Consider the following 22,805-nt stretch of genomic DNA (forward strand, 5'->3'; position numbering starts at 1 on the left):
GTTCTACATTAATATCCATTTCTCTAAAATTGTTACATGATGGTCATGGAGCTTAAATGGTACATTACTTTTGAGATTTGCCTGACTGATAAGGTTTGCAATTAGATTCATTCCCTGTCATTTTGAGGAATAATATACATGCCACTAATAGAAGGTCTCCGTAACAGATTTCAAATGACTTGATTTAGGTTGTTGAATATCCAGAGACAGACAGGTGAGACATAACTCTTGGCAGAGTTCTTGTTAAACTACTCCATCGATAATTTGTGCCCTGATAACTTACAAACCTGCTTATAGCACATGGCCACCACCCTCTTTTAAAAGAAAAAAAAATTTAAAATACAGAAACAATTGACCCACGTTAGTTGAATTTAAGAAATTGCAATCAAAATTGGTCAATGAAATGTTGATATATCACTCATTTTATCGTTGAACATGGTAGACAGGACCTGGAATATTTAATCATATTATGAAATTATCAACTTTTTATAAATCATATACTTGATTAAATAAGTTTTGAACGTATTTATTACACCATAAATAACAATATTCAGTGAAATTTTGATTAATGAAAATGTCACGCCTACTGGAGGCAGTACTTTAATAAGCAAATAGCAATTAAAAAAAACTTTTTTATAAAGTGAAATTTAAATGTAATCGTCATAAATGCAGTCTTGTTTTTAAACGTAAAATGTGTTAGTCTGCCGTAAGAGCTATGGCTGCAAGAGTTTGTCTCTGAACCCAATTATGTGCCAACCATGTTTTGGTGTCTGACTAGTGAAAGTATTTGTTAAATCATTGCACTTAATTAAAAGCTGACTTCCTTTGTATTATCACCTTCATCGTGTCTTTTTTATAAAATATGTAGGTGGAATAAAAGAAAAGTTACAAGGCATGTAAATCCTACGCATGCCAGATCAGGAAGGTTGTTGAAACCATTTGGAATAGTGTCTGCGATCTATCAGATGTTGGGCCCCTTGAAAATAATTTAATTTATACAGAATAACAAACAACCTTGGTTGAAAAGCAGTTTATTTATAATTATTCTGATGCAATTATAAAATGAGTAATCAGGCATTAAACAACCCAGTTGCCCTCACCACCATGGTTTTCCTGATGTCCCATGTTGATGGTATCACTTCCTATATTTTGGAGGTCCCTCTGTAACATGCACCCATGCTTATAGTGCATTCTGTTTTTGGACCCTGTTGTGCATGAGGTATCGAGGGAGAGGTGTACTTAATTTCACCTCTATCATAAAATTGCATTGTTAAATTTAAGTCCAAATTTCACTTTATGTTCTTCATTGCAGATGCCAAAGGTTTGACAGCCATTCAGGAAGTAGAGCAGCTGAGAGAAAAGGTTTATGCAACTCTTGAGGAATATTGTAAGACACGATACCCTGATGAACCAGGACGATTTGCAAAGCTGCTTCTTCGGTTGCCAGCACTTCGCAGCATTGGACTGAAATGTCTTGAACACCTGTTTTTCTTCAAACTCATTGGGGACACTCCCATTGATACATTCTTAATGGAGATGTTAGAAAGTCCCAGTCCTTCATCATAGTTCCCATCTGTGTGATGTTTCCTCATTGTTAAGTTTCTTTTGTACAGTCCGTGTTTAATCATGTCATTTGTATAGTGATAAGATCTATGTAGATCACATCAAAACTTAGTAATAATTATGCATGTCACTGAAATGTATTGAAATCCTGTTTCTCTTCTCCTGAGTTGAACAAGACAAGTTGCAAGCTTACCTGGCCAAAGTCTAGTGAGTTTATGCTGTGGCCCTGTTTCCATCTCTGAACACTCGTTTGTGAACTCTTAAATCTTCAATTCTGACAATATACAGACTTGGTGTATAAGCTTGTATCATCAAGATTTGGGATGAGTTTTGTGAGCGACATCCATGGATATTAATGAAGTGGTCTTGCATCGAGTTGGTTGAGCTTGTGAACACTCCAGAAAATGTTTCTGCAGATTTTGACAAGACTTTATATGTAAACTTGTATCATTAGCATTGCTAAACAAAATCCAATAACCCAGCACCTGGGACCTGTCTAATTTCATATCGTGCACCTCTAGTGTTCTTCATGAAGTGCCCATCGGTCTTGTCTGAAAATAATCTAATTTGCCCGCGACAACCATGACCACACTGATGAAATGGAGTTTTATTTTCAGGCTGTTCAAAGATTAATAAATTAATTTTATATAGTCCAATATATGCCCCATACCGATAGAAAGTTGTAAACTTTTTCAAAGCGAAACTTGTGACATGAATTGGGGAACAGGTTGGCTGGGTTATCATTAATTAGTGCTCACTTCATGTTTACTTACATGTGATCCTACTGGCAGTAGGACAAAACTACAATTTTTAAGACCATCTATCACACGTCATTTTATAGATGAATAACATATTTTTTAAAAATTGAAAAAAGAAACAAAAAAATTAGACCCACTGTGTTTTTATGCGTTCTATCCACACATTAGAGCTACCAGTGAGAACGAGTCTACGGGTGGACTGAAATCATTACATAGCCGTGGAGAATGATGTGACTGAGTAATCAGATTAAGGCTGTCATCTGTGCACAACAGGCTGTTAATCGATTAATTTATTGTTATTGGTCGAGTTTAGGCCAAATGCTGGAATTTTGTTTAGGTGTGGCTTTTGAATCTTGTTTTTAAAAATCTGCCATCTTTTGGCAGAGCTGAGATAAAAAAAAAAAAAAAAAAAGACCATTAAAAGAATGATTTTGGCATGAACACTCAAGCAGCATCTATGAACAACAAAACAAGTGTAAATAGAAATCTTGTAAAGTAAGACAGTCTTCAGATGCTAATGAACATTAAATACAGCTGATCTAGTGAGTAAGGAGGACCTTGACAGAGTAATTAGACAAGGGTTGACGTCAGGACCTGGAGGAAAACGTCACTTTTACATGAAATATTATGAGATCTGAATAAACACACAAGTGAATGTAATATGATTTTGCTTATTCCTTTTCATATTTAAGTTACAGCAATTGTCATGTTGTGTAAACATAATAGTATAAAAAACTGGGCCCCTCTGAGCACATGAAATTCTGTGTGTGTTTGTGTGTGATTTGGATTTTTAATATAGCTTTAACAATTTGAGTCTTATCACTACAATATGTACAGTGTGGCAGTTTATGATGATGTCATGCACTGGGGCATATTGCTGCAGACATTTAGCATTGTGTCCCACACAGTCATATTATCCTGACACAAGGCTGGCAAGTCCTAATACTAACCTCTTAATGCAAGGCAGCTGCTTGAACCATTTTTATAAGTCTTTGGTATACTTGGCCAGGGTTCAAACCCGCAACCTCCTTCGTCCAGGTCGGACACTCTGACCACTTAGACCATTAGAGTGGGTTTTTTTTAAATTTGAGTCCAGGCTTGTCTTTTTTATTTTCTTAAAGTCACCAGTCATGGGCTTCTGTAGGGACAAAATTTATTTGAGCATCAGGTTCTCAGTTGAGTTCGATTATGAGTAACCTCCTTGCATAATATTGAGATTGTCTTGTTGATTGAGGCCTTTTTCTTACTAGACATTGAAAAGATGTGCAAATGTATGGTGCATTTCATTCCACTACTTGTTTTTTTTCAATAATTGTTTTTTAATCTGGGTGGTGGAATGGTCTAAGATGCTCAGTTTTTCTGATTGTGCACACACATCTCCTCTCAATCTGAACAAGTTCAAGTATTGGGTATGTGAGAAGGCTCATCAGTAACTTCACATGGGTTGGTGATTGTTCCTGGGCTTTTCCTTCACCAAATATACTGTCCACCATGTATGGCCTACCATGTGCTGAAAATGACATTACCCATCCACACCAACCTTTCCAAGATTTTTAAAAAGTTGGAGGAGCAAAAGGAGTGGCCATTGCTAAGGAATATTTAGAACCACAGGTTTTGGAGTTATATAGAGTTCATTCCCTTGCAGAAAAAATAAATATTCGGAATCAATTTTTGAATGTTAAGATGCATAAATTTCACAAGTGCAAGCTCTATAAAATTTACAGTAATACGTTATGGATTATATTGATTGCTTTTTAATTTAAACTGAAGAAATAAATCAAATTTGAACTATAACTGTACAGTTCTAAGTTGATGATGTGATAAAAATTCTTCGATGGTAAAATCTGTGAAGTAGTAAAATCTTAGGATGAAGAGGATTGATTAAGGAAAATGCTAAAGACTGCACTAAGATGTGGTTTAACTGAACCAGTGTCCTTGCATAAATCAATTTCTTTTTTCGTTGAATTATGAGCATGGAAAAGATCTTGCATCTGTAAGAAAATATTTCTTGTAAATTATTTGCAGTGAATTGTTGATGAATAATTGGCCACATTTGATAATCTTGAAATACATTGAAACAACACATATTTTTAGCTGTGCAAAATCCTGCAAGGATGACTAAGAGATTTAATTAATTGATGGAATTGGAACCATTTGAATTGCAATTAATTTAGTTCTTATTCATTGTTATGCTTTGTATTTAAGTGTATAGCTTATTTTATGTATAAAAAAATCTTTGGTACCAGCATAAAGATCCTTGATCTTATATTTTCTTTCTTATTACAGTTGGGGAGACAATGCTTATAAGCTTATGCTTTAAAATGAAGCCCCCAAATCATATGCATGTAATTGCATTTGACAGAGTTTCCCAAATGAATATGGTTTAAAATAAATACATTGAAGGAAGTGTTATATGAATGGTTAAAGCAAGTTTGACCATATAATGCCAGAAATTGTTGTAATTTATATGTTATTACAAATAGGGTTCCTTGTTTTATGTAGTTGATGACAATATTTTCCATGTGGGTTTGAATGGGTCTTGGCCAATATGGGTATGCAAGAAAGCTTTGCCAGAAGATTCCTGTGGGTCTCTGCTTCATAAAATGAATTTTTCCCAGGTTCTTCCTCCACCAGTTGCATAGACTATCATGTGCTAAAATATGATGTTAAAACCCACAACAAAATATTTTAAATGTACATTATATTTTTAGCTTTTAACAGATGAAAAACCAATATGCTTTTTTATGAAACCTGTACAGATTTAATTCAAGCAATGAAACCCATGACCTTAAATAAAATCCCAGGTTATTTAGTTGTCAATCTAGGCTGGTAGGATTATGGAAATCAGACCTTCAACGTTTTGATTACAAGTCTAGCACCTTAACCACCGAGTCAGCTCAACATGGTTTTTTGGAGAGCTCACTGGTCTCTTGGAGCATGGCCCAAAGGGGGCCAAGGAGAATCCATGTTTACTGCACACAATGACTGATTCTAATGCTAAGATTATTTATTTTAAGGGTAAGACTGAGAACAATTTCTAAATATGAACTGGGTAATGCCCACTGGGTAGGTAGAGATCAAATGGACAATGCTGGTAGTAAGTGACTCGTCATATTGAGGTAGAGGATGTGAGGTTTTAAACATGGTCTGGGATAAAAAAAAATGTGGCATTGGCACTAATAGTGTGGCAGCTATTTGTTACAAGCTTTTCATTCCCCTTCATAAGTTCAGTACATGTGCATTTACAAGTTGACGTACATTATATGTCCAGATTGAGGGATTTTAAGGCCAGATGAAACTCGTGTGCATTTTGTTTTTTAAATTAAAATAAAAAGCCAAGTTTGTTTTGTTCATAATAGTTTTGTAAACATACTATAACTGACTTGGCAAACTGTTCGATTGGATGTCAGAAAACTCATTCCACCAATCATGTGTCAGGATTTTTCTGTCTGGTTTCCATTGGAATGAGATGATGGCTTGATAATCATGCGGTCTGGACAATTTAATTTCATTGAAATTTGAATCTTGGTTTTAAAACAAATTAAAATTACAATTACACAAGTGTGCTGAAAACATCGAAATTAGAATCAAGCAGTATATAACAGATTCTAATTTTTTTAAGGATTTGTTACTCTTGATGCAGTTAGCTAGCCTTTTCTAATTTATATTTTTTAATAATGATCCTTTAATTTGCTCAGTATACAATTTTTTTAAATATTATAATAAATTGAGTGAAATTGAAATTAATTAACATTGTACAAGCCTGCTAAATTGTCTTAGTATAGCTTGTACATGTAAATTTGTTTCTTGTCTTAAAAGATTTGTTTTCAAATGAAGACTTTTAGGGTTTTGACATGCGTTCTAGCTATGTAATGAAAATTCACATCTAGTGTTGATATTGTTAAATCAATGCATTTTATCTGGACTTCCAAGAAAGATAGGTCATGAAATGCCAGAACACTCGAGCTTGAGATTTAAAATGATTTTCCATTATGAGCCCAAAAAAAAGTAACATTTTAAATTGTGATTCTTGGGCAAGTCTCAGGCAGAACAGTTAGGGCCGTTCAGTAAAGCAGATATGGGATCCATGAAAGGCACTTTAATTAGGGGTAAACCACAAAACATATATGTATGGCCTTCCATGTGTTCATTTATGTTAAAATGGAACAAGGTGCTTAAGTTTCTTGTTGAGAGAAATGCCCAACAACTGCCACAATAACTAGTTCTGGAAGTTTCAATATATGTGTGTGCATGTTGGACTTTTTCATTTAAGAGTGAGCCATTTATCCCGTGGTTTATTTCTGAGCCCATTGTTTAGATGTCTTTATATAGTAATTTTGAAGGCTGTTTTTATGCAGTTTGGTGGGACAGGTGCCTGTTTGATTGTGTAACTTAGTATTATTTACGAAAAGTTTCACATATAAAGCTGTTCAACTAGAAACTTAACCGTTTGTATCAATTGTTCAACTCCTTTACCCATCTCCCAGATGATTTTATGTCCGAGTGTTCAGTAGTGAATATTAAAGAGACTTGTTATTAGAGCCTTCTGAAACTGCTTCGTTTACAATGGAACATAACTAGTGGCTCCTACAAATGTTTTTTGAGATTATTGTCATGTTCTTTAGCTAATATAAATGATATAATTTTTGTTTTTGTGATACAAATGAAAGAATATATTTTTTGAAGCTATTTGAGAGCTGAAGCCCCCCCCCACCACCACCAATGAAAATTGGAATGTCCCTTATGTTTTATTTCTACAATATTGATATATTGGATATATATTTGAAAGCGTCAGCATGAACATGTACCAACTGGAATATAAATGCAGAAATTGACAGTTATGTTTGGAATTGAAATTACATTTGACAATAATCAATTTTTATTAGTTTGAGATTTTTTTTTTTGTTATGTATTGCAGTAGCATGCAGATGCTAATAATGAGTATCAAGTGTGTCATTCTGAGCTTGTCGATACAGGCTAATGCCAACCATACCCTCTAGAGCCTCATTGGTTCTAGATACAACAGCTGGTACCAAGTCATTATCATCCAGTGATAGAAAAATCAGTCTCTTGGCAAACACTAATTTAAACTGTTGGTGTCGCAGATTTAACAATATCCTTATCGGAGGTAATATAATCTGAAAAAGCTATATCCTCTCTGCCAGACCCAAGTAGGTATAAATGCATCACACACAAAAGCAGGGGGAAAATCATCATCATTGCTTTCACTAGTAATGACATCTGTTTGTTAACTTAACCCAGATGTAGCAACACTTTCTGCTGCACAGTCTGTGGAAACTTGCCATGTGAAAGTTTGCCAAGTTTTGGATTAGAGCCTGTTGGTGCTTTGACTTGATGTTGAAGATGACTTCTTGGAAAATGAGATTTACTTCAAGACTTTCTCTGTTATTCAAAACATGGATCTAGAACAATATTTAAAGAATATTTTAAAATGTAAAGGTAAAAAATGTAAAAAACTTTTCACGCTTTAATTTCAATGAACCAACAAATAATATATCTAATATGATAATGAATGAGGTGTGATTGTTGTTAATTTGTTACCTTGTACCTTTGTTATTTGGCAAATTGGAATGAAGTGAGATTATAATGGCTTTACTGCACCTTTATTTAAATGACTGCCATTGTTCACCCGATTTTTCTGACGATTAAAAAAATTGAACTCATTTTCTCTGATGGGCACACAAATTAAATGCTATAATGGGTTAAAAGCTCTAACTAAGGAAGATTGTAACAATGTCTTTGGAATATATGGTAATGAGGAATTTGACCAGGAAAAATTTAACTCCATTGTTCTAAGAAACATTTTATCCAACAATGTAATAAACAATCCAAACAGTATCCTGAAGGGGTGGGGGCAGCTTAATAAATTACCACCAGCCTGTTGGTCAGATGCCAACTAATTTTACGACTTTCTGGCACAGAAAATGAGTAGCCAGTTTGATTTTTAGGTATATAAAGTAAATTTAATCTATAAATTGTGTATTAAGTGAAATGACTGAAGCAATCTGAAAAATAAATTGTCTCTGGTGACCACTTGTGAATCTAGAGCAATGCATTCAGATCTGTTGAGTGAGATTACAAGGGCAACAACTTGTGCATAGTCTGGGTACATTAGACACTTTGAAATAAAAGAAATTCCTCTGGCTTTATTTAATATCTGCTGATGTGATGCTTTTGATTCACAACATAAAAATGTGGAGTGGTTTGGATGGTTCTGAGTTTGATAGCTCTAATTCTATCTCTACCAGCCAGTAGTGTCATGATCTCTCAGATTAAGGCAGGTCATAGAATTTAGGTATTTTCCAAGATAGTGATAATGATGATCACTGTTCAGCTGCAATTTGATCCAGTTCTAGCAACCTACTGCTAGAACTGGTTTTTTTTTTGTTTTTGCAGACTGATTTTCATTGCCAATAGTACTTTCAATACCAATGCGTTGTCTCTGGAAACTGAGCCTTGATCTAATGCTCTCATTGATGACAAGTCCATGGATGAGGATCCTCATTCCTATTCAATCCTTCAAACTGATCATCGATGACAGCATCAGATTCCGATGCCAGGTATGTATGGATCAGCATTGTCATAGTACATAAACAGTGGTCATGGTTTGCGGAATTTAATCAAATTTAACAAAATCGATATATAAATATTTTAGAGTCTCGTTATTTTTCTGTTTTTCGTTACATGGATTACTAAGGGCTGATGTTCATGTCTGCCAGTATATAACGTTGAGTTGCCAGGTACAATTTCTTTTGTATCACCAAATTTAGGACCATTTGATTATGGACAGGAGTTTGAAATTTCAGAATGCTGGTCTCTGGGGTTTGCTCAACAGCTTGGCAACTTTTGCACCTTGGGATGGGGGCATGATGCTGCCTTAACAAGTGGTGCCTTGCAACTGGAGGACAAGTTTTTAAAAATATCACATAGTTGGCAGTCCATTTTCACAGTGCTACAGTTGTACTATGACATTTTCTTATGAATATATTGCTATGCATATTTGAGTGCAGTTGAGGAATGCAAAATCAGTCAAATTTTGGTACTTTTTAAATAAAACCAAAATGAATATATGATAACATTGTGACTAGTAGTATTGATTTGTTAAAGAAAATCCTTATGGTTGGCCAACTGAAACATTGCTTAGTTACTGTTGGTTTTCAACCAACTTAAGTAGCAGTGACAGATTTTGTAAAAGTCAACTGCATGATTGTGCATGGATGATACCCAATCTTTAGCTTATGGAATGGTCGTTATTGACACTCTACAACTAGTTGGAAGATTGCCATGAAACTTTACACGCACATTATTCCCATGGTCTAATTTGTCCTGAATTTAGCTGCTCAGAGATCTAATATGGCTGTCATGGTGGCTATCTTGAAAATCTTGTTATTGCTACTCTTTCTTATTGGAAAGTTGTATCATTGGGTTTTCACCAGAAGACTGGTGTGTAGTTGGTCCTAAATGAATATTATACTCGTCTTATGTCCAATATGACTTCCATGGTGATCAGTCTTGACAGTGTTGTCACTATTTCAGAATGCTTGGTCACACATATCAGCATAGGTCCTAAACAAAAATGGTGTCGATCTTTTGTCCCAAATCTTGAAAATCTTCACATTTTTACTTCATCTTAATGGATCAACAGTGGGTTTTTACCTGTAGATTTCCTGGGTTGTTTTGTTCCTCCTAAATGAAAATGTTGCTGATCTTTCATCCATTATGGTTGTCATCTTGAAAATTGTGTTACTGCATAGAAATATCAGATGGTTTCAACACTATGCTGTTAAAAATAAGAAGTGATCTTATTTTGGAGTCTTAGAAACTATTTTCGGCATGTACAGCATCAATCCTATTGAGAGGCTTTTGTTGAAATGGTTTATTTCATGATTAAGCAGTCTTTTCGTGTATTGATAGAAACTTGTGTAGGCCATTAAAGCATCATTTGCCTGGAGGAACTCTGTTGAAATCTCCTGTTTTGTGAAGAGTTAATTTATAGGTTTTGTTTGATCTTGGGTAAAAGACAAACCAGAAAAAATAAACCAGAAAACAAGACAAGTTGATTTGACCTCACATTGAGGAAAACAAATTGTATTATAATTCAAAACAAATTATAAGTTAATTGAAAACCTTAAGTAAACATCACAAGCTTATGATTTTAATTGTTCTTATTTGGTTCCTTTGTGTGATGTATAGGGTAGAGAAAAAAATTCCTTTTCATGACTTGAGCAGTGATTTCTGTCGTCCATTGTGCCACACTGACATTGAGCAGGACATGAATCATTTCACCATCCAGTAACACATTTCATTTAACAAATTTTGTATATATATTTGCTTGCTGAATGCTCAGTCTTGTGCGTTTGTGCACAAATGTTGTGGGGTGGGATATGCAGGGTCTCAAGATAATTTATCAGATTATCTTGAGGGGGGGTAGAACAGACAGTGGAGATTGTTTAACTGCCTTGCCTGTAAGGTGGACAGAAATCTGAAATATTAACATGCAGTGCTTAAGTAAGTTTAAAATACTCATTAAAGATCTGTTATGGTTCATAAGTGGTCTTTCCACAATGTGATGAGATTCATAAATGTTACTATAGTATTTTGAACCATCCAGTTCTTAGTGACACTAGTTTCCAAATGGTATTAGAACAGATGGGAAATAGTTTATGAGCATGGTCCTTAGTTTAATTTAAAGAAAATCCATGATGTACTTTTTAGTAATTCAGAATCTGTTATGAAAAAATTACATGGAGATTTATTCCAGTTTTGTGAGAATATATATTGCTTATTGTAAGTCTTTATAAAGGATTTCAGCACTTTTTTAGCAAAAAATTTGTGTTAAAATCATTATAATGACTCTTCATTTTGTCCTGTGTGCCTTATGACACTACACGTTTCAGAAGTGCTAGTTTTATTCATTTATTAATAGAAAATTGTGTACATATTTGTAGATGTTATACATATTTGTGATGAAATAATGATTATACATGTAATGCTTAATGTGTAAGACAGGAAGAGTAACATTATTTCTAACTGCTTTGCAAGGTTATTCTAACATTATGAATTTAGGCCCCCCTCTATTTCAGACGATATACCTGATACTAGACCATGTTTTCTAAAGATGTAGACTGCTAACAAGTGTCTACATTGTTTTGTCTTCTGCATAGAAATAAACAAATTTTTCACTTTATTTGTTGTTGTGTTTGATTTAGGACATGGAGCTTGCAAATGGTCTGATTGTAACATGCGACACCCCCGAGAAGAACAAAATGCATGACATTTAGTGTCTGTGGCTGTTTCTGTTACATGTACATCGACTCTACGGCACAGGTCACATATATCAGCATAGCTCCTAAACAAAAATGGTACAGGTAACAGAAAAGGGTGAAAACAAAATTTAACAAATACAATGTGAAAATAAAAAATAAAAAGTCTTATAAAAATGGTACTGGCATCTGCCTTGCTTGGCATTAAGTGGTTAGGATAATATCCTGGTGTCGGGATAATGTGGCTGGGTACAGACAGAAGAGGAAATATTACGTGGATAACAAGCAATGTATTCACTATTCCCTTTCCCCTTTAGAATATGGTGGGTTAATATAAAGAAAGTTTTGACCGTGGCCAGATGGGTAATTACTATCTTGATGGTATGAAGCAAATTAAGTTCTTGGATGTGGATACTTGAACTGTAGAAATGCCATCTTCATTGGCACTACTTGTCTGAGACCAGAAGTGCTTATTGTTGGGCCTATTATCTGCCTGTCCATTAGCACAAGTTTCCTATCAACACTCGTAGACTTCAAGGAGGATTGCCATGAAACTTTACACTCACATTCATTGTTAGGTCCAGTTCATCCTAACTGAAAATGGTGCTGATCAGATATCTAATATGGTCACCACAGCAGTCATCTAGAAAATCACCTCACTTTTCCTCCAAAATAGATGGTCATATCAACATGTTTTTTTTCCTGAAAGACTTCTTAAGATGTCTTGTTGGTCCTAAATGAAAATGGTGCTGATATGACTTCCAGTATGGCTGTCACCCTCAAAATCTTATTATCACTACTTCTGATGAATGTAGAGTAGTATAGACGTGAGGTTTTCACTAGAAAATTTATTATATATTACTACTGATCCTGAAAAGATGGTTATATTATCATGGATATTTGACTAAAATACTTCTATTGATGTCTAGTTGGTCCTAGATGAAAAGGGTGCTGACCTCGTGTTCAATTTGGCTTCTACAGCATTTATCTGGAGAATATTATCACATTTCCAGAGGAAAAGAAAGTCATATCAACATGTGGTTTTCACCAGAAGATTTATAATAATCTCTACTTGGTCTACAATGAAAATGGTCCCACTTGTACATCCAATATGGTAGCCACAGTCGCCATCTTGAAAATCTTGTTATTGGTACTCTGAAAACCAACTAGGTCATATCAACATGGAGTTTTCACTAAAAGACTGATTATGACATCTTAAGGGCCATCCATTTAGTATGTATGCAAAAATATGGCAATGCTTGACCCCTTCTCCCTTCCCTGAACACAGGCATACTTTTTTACACCAACCCCCAACTTGTGTACATATGCTTGACACCCACCCCCCCACCCCCGAATTCAATAGAATGGCCTATATTTTATCCACTCAAAAACGATCAAGGATCAATAATATTAACATGTTTAATAAAACAGTTCACAGACATTGAATATCTGGCTGCATCAAAGAAATAAGCTGCGTAACTTTAAAAAGTTTGTCTAGTGTCTATTAAAATTAAAATTAAAATTCAAACGCTGACTGAACAGGTTACGTATCAGCCAAATTATTATTGAGGTTTCACCACCACCACCCCCGTTTCCTATGCGTACATACATTATCAGTAGACCCCCACCCCATGAGTCAAGTTTATAGTGATGTCTAGCACTGGGGCATCATGCCGCAGACATGTAGCATGATGTCCCACCCAGTCACATTATCCTGACACCAGGCCGACCAGTCCTAACACTAACCTCTTAATGCTGAGCGCCAAGTGAGGCAGCTGTTAGTACCATTTTTGTAAGTCTTTGGTATGACTTAGCCAGGGATTGAACCCACAACCTTCCGCTTCTGAGACGGACACTCTAAACACTAGGCCACCGGAGCAGTACAAGGCTAATATTAAAGGTCTCAATGTAGCAAAAGGGACAGACGAACCTTTATTCTGTCTTACTGCTTCCTGACCTTTTCTCCTGTAGATGAGGGGTGTTGTTGCACTTGGATCCAGCAAATTTATTACCCTAAGTGACAGAAGCTGATTTATTCTATCATGTCTAGGGAAGGTGCTGCTTCTCACTCTTTTTCGAGGCAGTGCACTCGAGCTCTTGAAAAATATCTGCTTCTATCTCACATGAAGTAACACTATTTCTCCTGGAAGATGCTATCCCTCCATTTTATTATTGGTAGAGTCAGTCAATTCCATCTTGTTCAGGGAAAGTGCCACTTCGCTCTCATTTGTTTGGGGGAGTGGACTCAATCCCTTTAGAAATATGTTACTACATCACAAGTTGCACCATTACTTTTTTCTATGTGAAATTAAATTGATCCAGAAGGGGAAGAACATGCATCCTTCCTGTATAACTGTGTGTGCCTGCTTTTAGAAAGGTTCCCAGTGTTGTGTGACCATAGGCATTCTGTTCATTCACATAGATTTTTTTTACACAATAAACAAGTTAGTGGGTGTCCCATAGGCTTTTCATATGCCACACCTACCAACTGTTTTAGAGATCTGAAAAATTAAAGTGCTGATAAAATAACAAAAAAGATCATAGTAACAACAAGGGTTGCCTCAGCCTTGTATCTAATTACTGATGAGTCTTTTTATATTTAATTTTTTTAAATTGTAAACAAGAATGTCCAAGTTGCCTCAGCCTTGTATCTAATTACTGCTGGGTCTTTTTATATTTTATTTTTTTAAATTGTAAACAAGAATGTCCAAGTTTATTCCGTTATTCCGTTTATGACTTATAAACACTAAAACATCACTGTCGTGTCGGATTAATGTTATAAAACCACTAAACCAATTAATACAATCTATTAATAAACAACTGTTACAAGATTCCATGTTGTGACCATGTTATTGCATTAATAAACACAAATCACAGTATTATCTGGACCCACATATTGTAAAACTAGGTGTAATTGGAATAACTTTTCAGAGAACCCAAATTAGTGAGTACTTATTTCAACCACAATGTTCCACGCCCTTTACTCCATGTGGGGAAAGGAAAAATGGCTCTTCATGCAAACAACAAATTTATTATTGACAAGGCCTGGTTATTATCAAGAAACCACTGTACTTTGGCCATTTTCTTTTCATAGCGTTTCCATGTGTTGACTCAATGTAAGTCTGGAAAAGAATGAGGACACTCTACAGAGCTCAGGCTAATGACATAGATAAGATTGTGGCAATGCACATGTTTTTAAAAATGCTCTAGAACAGTGTGTTGGTACATCTAGCTTGGATGGGGTCTTTCCACGCAAAAGGTAAAAGCTTAATAATTGTGATAGGTGATCCATTACTGACATTAAATTTAAGTTTTCACCATTAAATTTAGTTTGTACTAGATGAGATAGTACCAATCTGTTACTGTTAGTCCTAAATGGAAAGTCAAATTGTAATGAGTTTCTTTCCAGAAGGCTAATTATGTAATCCAGTTCATCCTGAATGAAAATGGTGCAAACGTATGGCTGCTATAATGAACATATTTAAACTCTTGCCACTATTTCTCCTGAATTGTTGGTCAAATCAACATGGATTTTTCACCAAATATCTTCAAATGGTGTTTTGTTCATCCTAAATGAAAATTGTGCTGATTTTACATCCAATATGGCTGCTAATAAGACTTATTTGAAAATCTTGTTTATTAGCTCTACTGGTCAGAGATGAGAAGACCTTATGAGTTGGTCTGTCAACCATCCCTCCATCCATTAATGAGCTCAAGTTTTTTATCACTACTCCTAAACTACATGGAAGATTGCCATCAAACGTCTACATGAGCCTTCATCACATGATCTGGTTGGTCTTAGATGAAAATGGTGCTGCTCACACATCTAATCTGGCCTTCTAGAAAATCTTTTTATCACTAATTGTCCTCAATAATCAACATACAGATTAAATTAAACTTGATTGGATGGTTATATCGACACGGGGGTTTTCACCAGAAAATGGATGGTGTCTACTTGGTCTTAAATGAAAATGGTGCCAATATGGCTGACACAACAGCCATTTTGAAAATTTTACTGCTACTCCTATGACATGAATGGTCATATTAGCATGGTGTTTTTACTAAAAGACCTTCTGACGTCTAGTTGACCCTAAGTAACAATGGTGCCAATTTGAAGCCCAATATAGTCACCTCAGCAGCCATTCAAAATCTTATTTTTGCAAAACCTTCTGAACAGGAGTTATACTGACTTAGTGTTTTCACCAAAATACTTGTTATGTCCAGCTGGACATAAATGGATAGGGTGCCGTTCTAACCATCCAAAATGGCTGCAACACAGCAGACATCCTAAAAATCATGTTATCACTACTCCTGAATGGAGAGATGTTTGCACTTTAGACTTCTTATGATGTCCACTTGGTCATAAATGAAAATTGTGCCAGTCTGACATCCAATATTGCCACCACCACAGCCATTTATTAACTTTTTTATACTGCTACTCCTTCTGAATCGAAATTCATGTTTAACATTGGGTTTTCACCAAAAGTCTTAATATGATGTACTTGATTCTAATGGTGATGATATGGTGTCCAGTCTGGCTGCCAGACTGAAAATTGTTTTAACTGCTTGGTAATATCAACATGGGGTTTTTACTTAAAAACTTTTAAAAAATTGATCATAAATTACTGATCTGAGATTCAACATGTGGCCATCTTCAAAGTCTTGTTTTTTTGTTACACCACTTACAGAGAAAGTCATTTTAACATGGATTTTTTATCGGAAGAGTTGTTATGGTGTCTGCTAAATGAAAATTAACCATGATATCGTGATATAATGGCTATGTTGAAAATAATGCTGTTATGATACCTAATGAAAATGATTCCATGGTTGTCATGATGGCAGTGGTGAAATCCTGTTGTCATTTTTCCTCCTGAATGGATAATCGTTAGAACATAGGGTTTTGAACGAAAGACTTAAAATGATGTCTATTTGTAATTATGACAATGGTGACAATCTGACATTCCATATATTGACCATAGCAGCTAATTTAAATATCGTTATCCTTCAAGACTATCAAAGATGGTTTCATCAACACTCAGCAATTAAATAAAATAAGGAAATTGTCTTATTTTGGATTTTAAAAAAATCTTTTTGCCAGTAGAGTGCCAGTCCCTTCGAGGGATTCTTATTTTCTCAAGAATATCAGTTTGTTTCAACCTTCAGCAGTAACAAAGAAGAAAAGGTCTTGCCCTGAAGTCTTGGAAATTATTTTCAGACAGTAGAGTGTCAGTTCATTCACAAGATTCTAGATTCTCAAGTCACAATGACCATGGACCTTTCCAACCCATATTCAACAGACCTCTTCCTCATCTCAAGTGTCATCAATAGATCTTTTCCTTATCTCAAGTGTCATCAACAGATCTCTTCCTTAGCTCAAGTACCATCAACATATCTCTTCCTTAGCTCAAGTGCCATCAATAGATCTCTTCCTTATCTCAAGTACCATCAACAGATCTCTTCCTTACGTCCAGTACCATCAACAGATCTCTTCCTTAGCTCAAGTAACATCAACAGATCTCTTCCTTAGCTCAAGTGCCATCAATAGATCTCTTCCTTATCTCAAGTACCATCAACAGATCTCTTCCTTAGCTCAAGTAACATCAACAGATCTCTTCCTTAGCTCAAGTACCATCAACAGATCTCTTCCTTATCTCAAGTACCATCAACAGATCTCTTCCTTAGCTCAAGTAACATCAACAGATCTCTTCCTTAGCTCAAGTGCATGCCCATCAACAGACCTTTTCCTTACCTCAAGTGTATGCCCACCCCAGAATCAACAAACCTCTGCCATACCTCTAGTGCATGTCAATCAACAGACCTCTTCCTTACCTCAAGTGCTTGCCTTCCACAAACTCTGGCCAAGATATGTGACCTGGTACTAAATTTACTGCGCTAAAAAGCATTTTTATTCTTTCAGTCACAATGATGTTGACCTTGTTTTTTTCACCCCACCACCAATCATTAGGTCAATAGGCAACAGGTTGGGGGTGGTTTTCCTTGCAAGTAGGATAGGGAGTGCCTTTGTACATTCAGGTACATTAATTAGTTGCAAAGTTCTGGTTAAGTTTCATGTTTAGCTCTGATTTGCAGCACATTATACATACTGTTACACCAGAAATCACATGACAAGATACATCCATCCTGTATGTCTGTAAAGCACCATTTTCATTTAGATCCAACCAGATACCACAAGAAATGTTTTGGTCAAAACTCCATGATGATATGACTTTCCAATTAGAAGAAGTAGTGACGAGAAATTTTCAAGATGGCGGCCAACATCAGTACCATTTTGAGTTGGAATCAATTAGATATCATAATAAGTTTTCTGGTGAAAACCTCATATCGATATAACTTTCCATTTATGAGAAGTAGTAAGAACAATTTTTTTTCAAGGTTTCTTTCATCTGACCACATTAGATGTCAATCAGTATCATTTTCAACAAGACATTATAAGGAGTCCCCTGATGAAAACCCCATGTTATTATGCATGGTTCCCACACTTTTATAAATACAAATTTCCAGGTCTTTTCCAGGATGAAATCAATTTTTTCAAGGTTAACATATGACCATTAGTGAATGGAATTAAAGAACATTTTGTATTATAAAACATGCATTTTCCAATCAGAAGATGTTTCTCTTTCAAGACTCTCCAAAAAATATATGTCAGAAAAGATGATCATGTACAAAACCACAAAATGAGTCACATGAAACAAATCCGACTATATTCCTATAAATTGGTATTTAAAGCCATTTCGATGTACAGAATACAAATTTTAACTCTGCAGACCTGCATTATGTTGCTCCGTGGAAACAACATAATGAGCATAAACTATTTTGTTTCCTTTCAAACCTTTAATTCCAAAGAATTCTAGAGCAATATATGTGCATGTGATACAAAGTAAACATTTCCTATAACAGTATGAAAATCCTCAATAAATGCATAGTATTAGAATCTTATCCTGTACGAAAAAAGTTTAACCCTGAATTTGTGTGCCAATAAAATCTCAAACATTATTTTTCAACCAACCTAAACTCCTTACAACAAGTTGGTTAAAAATTCCATCATTTAAAGACATTTACAAAAGGGTTGATTTAAATTTTGACAAAAGACCTTAACAATTATATTTTGTTTTATAAACAAGGGCTGAATTTTCTTTAAAATCAACTTCTCTTCTTGTAGTTAAATAAACCAGTCCCCAAACCTGTGTTGATACATGGGCTCTTACCAATTCTTAATATATAATAAAAGGGATGCCAATTTCCCATTTCTCCTGTGGTCCATTTAAGATCTGAAACCAATGCTTCAAGCTAAAAGTCACTGCCTAATAATTTCACACCTGAGATCAGCTCAGAGATTCAACATTTTTCTAATCTGGGTTTCCTCCGAATAGTCCAACCAAATTTTCACAGTTGGACATTTAGGATGGAGTGTAGGTTCAGAGCAATTACATATAAAAAAAACTGGAATCTGCCACCACGGTAAGGTAGCTTACCAGCGGGCCTAGCAAATTTAAACAATGCTATATCGACTTACACCTGCATGAAATCAACAGGAAAATTATTTATTTTTTCAAAAATGGCAAGTATTATATACCTTATGTCTTTATTCTGCCGACAGACTAGACAAACTTCAGCATAGATGAAACCTGACCCGGTACTTGCCATTTGCGTTAATAGTCGCATGACTTCACAAATCTCAAACGACATCAGAAGTCCAATAGTCACATGATATCAACAACAAACTCCTTTCAATGTTGTTGTACAAAATTTCAATTATATTAAATGAATGTCTGATACCTTTTGTAAAAACCAACATTTTTATTTCGAGAACAACTACAAGAAACTTGGCCAGTCTGATTCATCATACAGAGTAGTCTGGTTCCCTGCTTCTTATGCTCCCTGCATGAGAGAGCACATGTCAACATGGTAGTCACATGATACAACAAAACGCTGGAAGTAGGTCTCGGGATAAATATAGGGAATTATGTGTTCTTTCGTTTTTGTATTTTTATCTCAATGACTTTACCATTTTGTCTACAATATTTGAAAATGATGGTTGTGAGATTGTGTGTTCTCGTGTGACTGCAACCTCCTAATATTCTGGTTAGATTTTGATAAATTTAACTCACGATAAATTCAGTTACAACTCAATTATGTAATTCTTTCGGGTGTCAAGTTGTGCAGAAAAATTCCCGTTTTTTCCCCACAACTTTCATCAATATTTGCAAAATTCAAGGACTTTTCACAGTCGAGAAAAAAGTTATAATTTGTCCAAACTTTTTCCCGATTTCTCATTAGCTTGGGAACCCTGATTATGACTTTCCAACTTGAGAGAGTAACCATATGGAATATCACATATTGGACACCCTTTTTTTTAAAAAACAACTAGACACCAGATAAGTCTTCCAGTACAAAAGCCCATATGACTTTCTGTTCAGGACAGGCAATAACAATATGTCAGATTAGCACCATTTTCATTTAGGATCAACAGGACATAAGTAAATGTCTTTCAGTGAAAACCTCATGTTGATCTGACAATCCATTCAGGTGGGACAGTGAAAAGATTTTTAAGATGCTTAAAGTAATATTGGATGCCCACTGTGGTAGTCATATTGGTTATCTGGGCAAACAATTTCTTTCATCACCAACTAGACACCATGAGAAGCCTGGTGGAAACCCCATGCCTGTATGACTTCTGGTTTAGTAGTAGCGATAACAAGGTCTTGTGATGGCTGCCATGGTGACCAAATTGGACATCAGATTGGCACCATTTTTTTTAAAGGGTTTGATTTGATTTGGTTTTTACAGCACATCGTAACAAGTAGGTTATTTAGTAGGTTATTTAGTGCCTAGGCAACTGGAGTCAACTGCCTCCCCCACTGAATCACCATGGTAACCAACTCCAACTGATCTGATCTGATTCAAACCAGCAACCTTTCAGCTGCAAGTCCAGTATGATAACCACTGAACGAACAAGGTTCCTTTTTAATTTAGGACCAACTTGACATCATAATACATTGTCTACGGAAAACCTGATGTTGATCAGACCATCCACTGAAAAGGGGTAGTGAGAAACATTTTCAAGATGGCCACTGTTACAGACATATTATATATGTAAGTGGAACCATTTTTATTTACAACTAACTAGACCTTGTAAGAAGTCTTCTGGTGAAAGCCACATCTCAGGATGAGTAGTGTTAACAAGATTTGTAACCATACTGGATGTCAGACTTGTGTCATTTTAATTTGTGACCAAGGCAACATGAAGTCATTTAGTGGAAAAAACCTGTGTTGATATGACCATCCCTTCAGAATTAGTGATAACAAACTTTTTGAGATAGCTACTGTGGCAGATATATTTTATGTCCTTTTTCATATAGGACCAACTAAGCCTTGGAATATATGTGTGTGTGTGTGTGTGTGTGTGTGAGAAATTCTGTGGCAAACCTCCATGTAATTTAGGAGGAACAGCAATATATTTTTAAAAAAACGTGGTAACTGACTTGCAAATGATGGACAATCAGCCATGTCATATGCCCTTCTGGACAATGACTATTAAAGATACAAAATGGATTCTGCACAATAATTTATATTCTAGAGTAATTTCTTTGACTAAACTTTGTGGATGGCTCGGACTTGGGCTAGATAGAAACCTACAAACTGTTGCTATTTAGAGGTCAAAAAGTCAATGTCTTGAGGCTTGTGATAAGAAACTAATGATTTATACAGGATGAAGAAAACTGAGACCCAATGGTCAGTAATCTTACCCATGACTACCAGTGCTGTTAAACATAAGCCAGGAGTATGATACACCATTCACTGTACCATTGTTTAAATTGGATTTAGATACAGCTAATAAGTGGTTTGTTGCCCAAGAGTCAAGTTTATGTATTAAAAGGGCATTTTTTTAATAGGTTGATGAATTTAATTGTCCCACGTGAAAATAACACATTTAAGCATTCAAGTCACTTTCAGTTGGTCCTTCTTGCAAAATTGTACATAATAGCTTGAAACTGTATATACTGCCGTTGAAGAAATTTATTCTTCACAAATCTAAGTTGTAGAATTTTATTGCATTTGTCCTGAAAATTTTCTGTCTGTCTTGTTCACTGCATGAGGACAACAGTCTTTCCATAAGCTGAAAGACCTGTTTGAGTGTAGAACTTGCAAGATTGCATACTGGCCAGTCCGACCCAAACATGCATCTTTCTGGTGAAAATATCTCCAGGATGTGCTGCAATTAAAGGTAAAACAGTTTTAATATTTTACCTTCATAAGTGACAGTTTAATTTTTTATACTGTGTCATAAATTAAGTCTGGTGATTTTGTTATATTCTGTTAACTATACATACCATACATTTAGAGCTTTATTAATTTGGGTTTAGTTTTATTGACTATACATGCTATACATTTAGAGCTTTATTAATTTGGTTTTAGTTGTATTGACTATACATGCCACACAATTACAGCTTTATTAATTTGGGTTTAGTTTTATTGACTATACATGCCATACAATTACAGCTTTATTAATTTGGGTTTAGTTTTATTGACTATACATGCCATACAATTACAGCTTTATTAATTTGGGTTTAGCTTTATTGACTATACATACCATACATTTAGAGCTTTATTAATTTGGGTTTAGTTTTATTGACTATACATGCCATACAATTACAGCTTTATTAATTTGGGTTTAGCTTTATTGACTATACATACCATACATTTAGAGCTTTATTAATTTGGGTTTAGTTTTATTGACTATACATGCCATACAATTACAGCTTTATTAATTTGGGTTTAGTTTTATTGACTATCCATACCATACAATTACAGCTTTATTAATTTGGGTTTAGTTTTACTGACTATACATGCCATACAATTACAGCTTTATTAATTTGGGTTTAGTTGTATTGACTATACATGCCATACATTTAGAGCTTTATTAATTTGGGTTTAGTTTTATTGACTATACACACCATACATTTAGAGCTTTATTAATTTGGGTTTAGTTATTTTGACTATACATGCCATACAATTACAGCTTTATTAATTTGGGTTTAGTTTTATTGACTATCCATACCATACAATTACAGCTTTATTAATTTGGGTTTAGTTTTATTGACTATACATGCCATACAATTACGGCTTTATTAATTTGGGTTCAGTCATTGTATCCAGCTAGTGTCAGATAATTTAATTA

The 22,805-nt window shown here is 35.0% G+C and overlaps 2 protein-coding genes across 17 annotated transcripts in view; one reads left to right on the forward strand and one right to left on the reverse strand.

The window, feature by feature from the left end:
• LOC149778467 (retinoic acid receptor RXR-like) overlaps nucleotides 1-11,529 on the forward strand; it is a 129,572-nt gene extending 118,043 nt beyond the window's left edge. For all 10 annotated transcript variants that reach the window (XM_089939311.1, XM_089939314.1, XM_089939312.1 and 7 more), the window contains one exon: nucleotides 1,313-11,529. In XM_089939311.1, coding sequence (XP_089795437.1) covers nucleotides 1,313-1,566 — 254 coding nt within the window. In that variant the 3' untranslated portion in view covers nucleotides 1,567-11,529. The remainder of the gene's footprint in view (nucleotides 1-1,312) is intronic.
• A 2,704-nt stretch (nucleotides 11,530-14,233) lies between these two features.
• Nucleotides 14,234-22,805, reverse strand: part of LOC149778468 (uncharacterized) — a 51,892-nt gene continuing 43,320 nt past the window's right edge. For all 7 annotated transcript variants that reach the window (XM_089939326.1, XM_089939328.1, XM_089939322.1 and 4 more), the window contains one exon: nucleotides 14,234-21,839. In XM_089939326.1, the coding sequence (XP_089795452.1) occupies nucleotides 21,651-21,839 (189 nt within the window). In that variant the 3' untranslated portion in view covers nucleotides 14,234-21,650. The remainder of the gene's footprint in view (nucleotides 21,840-22,805) is intronic.

This window comes from Sinohyriopsis cumingii, chromosome 17 (assembly GCF_028554795.1).
Source record: "Sinohyriopsis cumingii isolate HCF-2022 chromosome 17, ASM2855479v2, whole genome shotgun sequence".
NCBI classification, from domain to species: Eukaryota; Metazoa; Mollusca; class Bivalvia; order Unionida; family Unionidae; genus Sinohyriopsis; species Sinohyriopsis cumingii.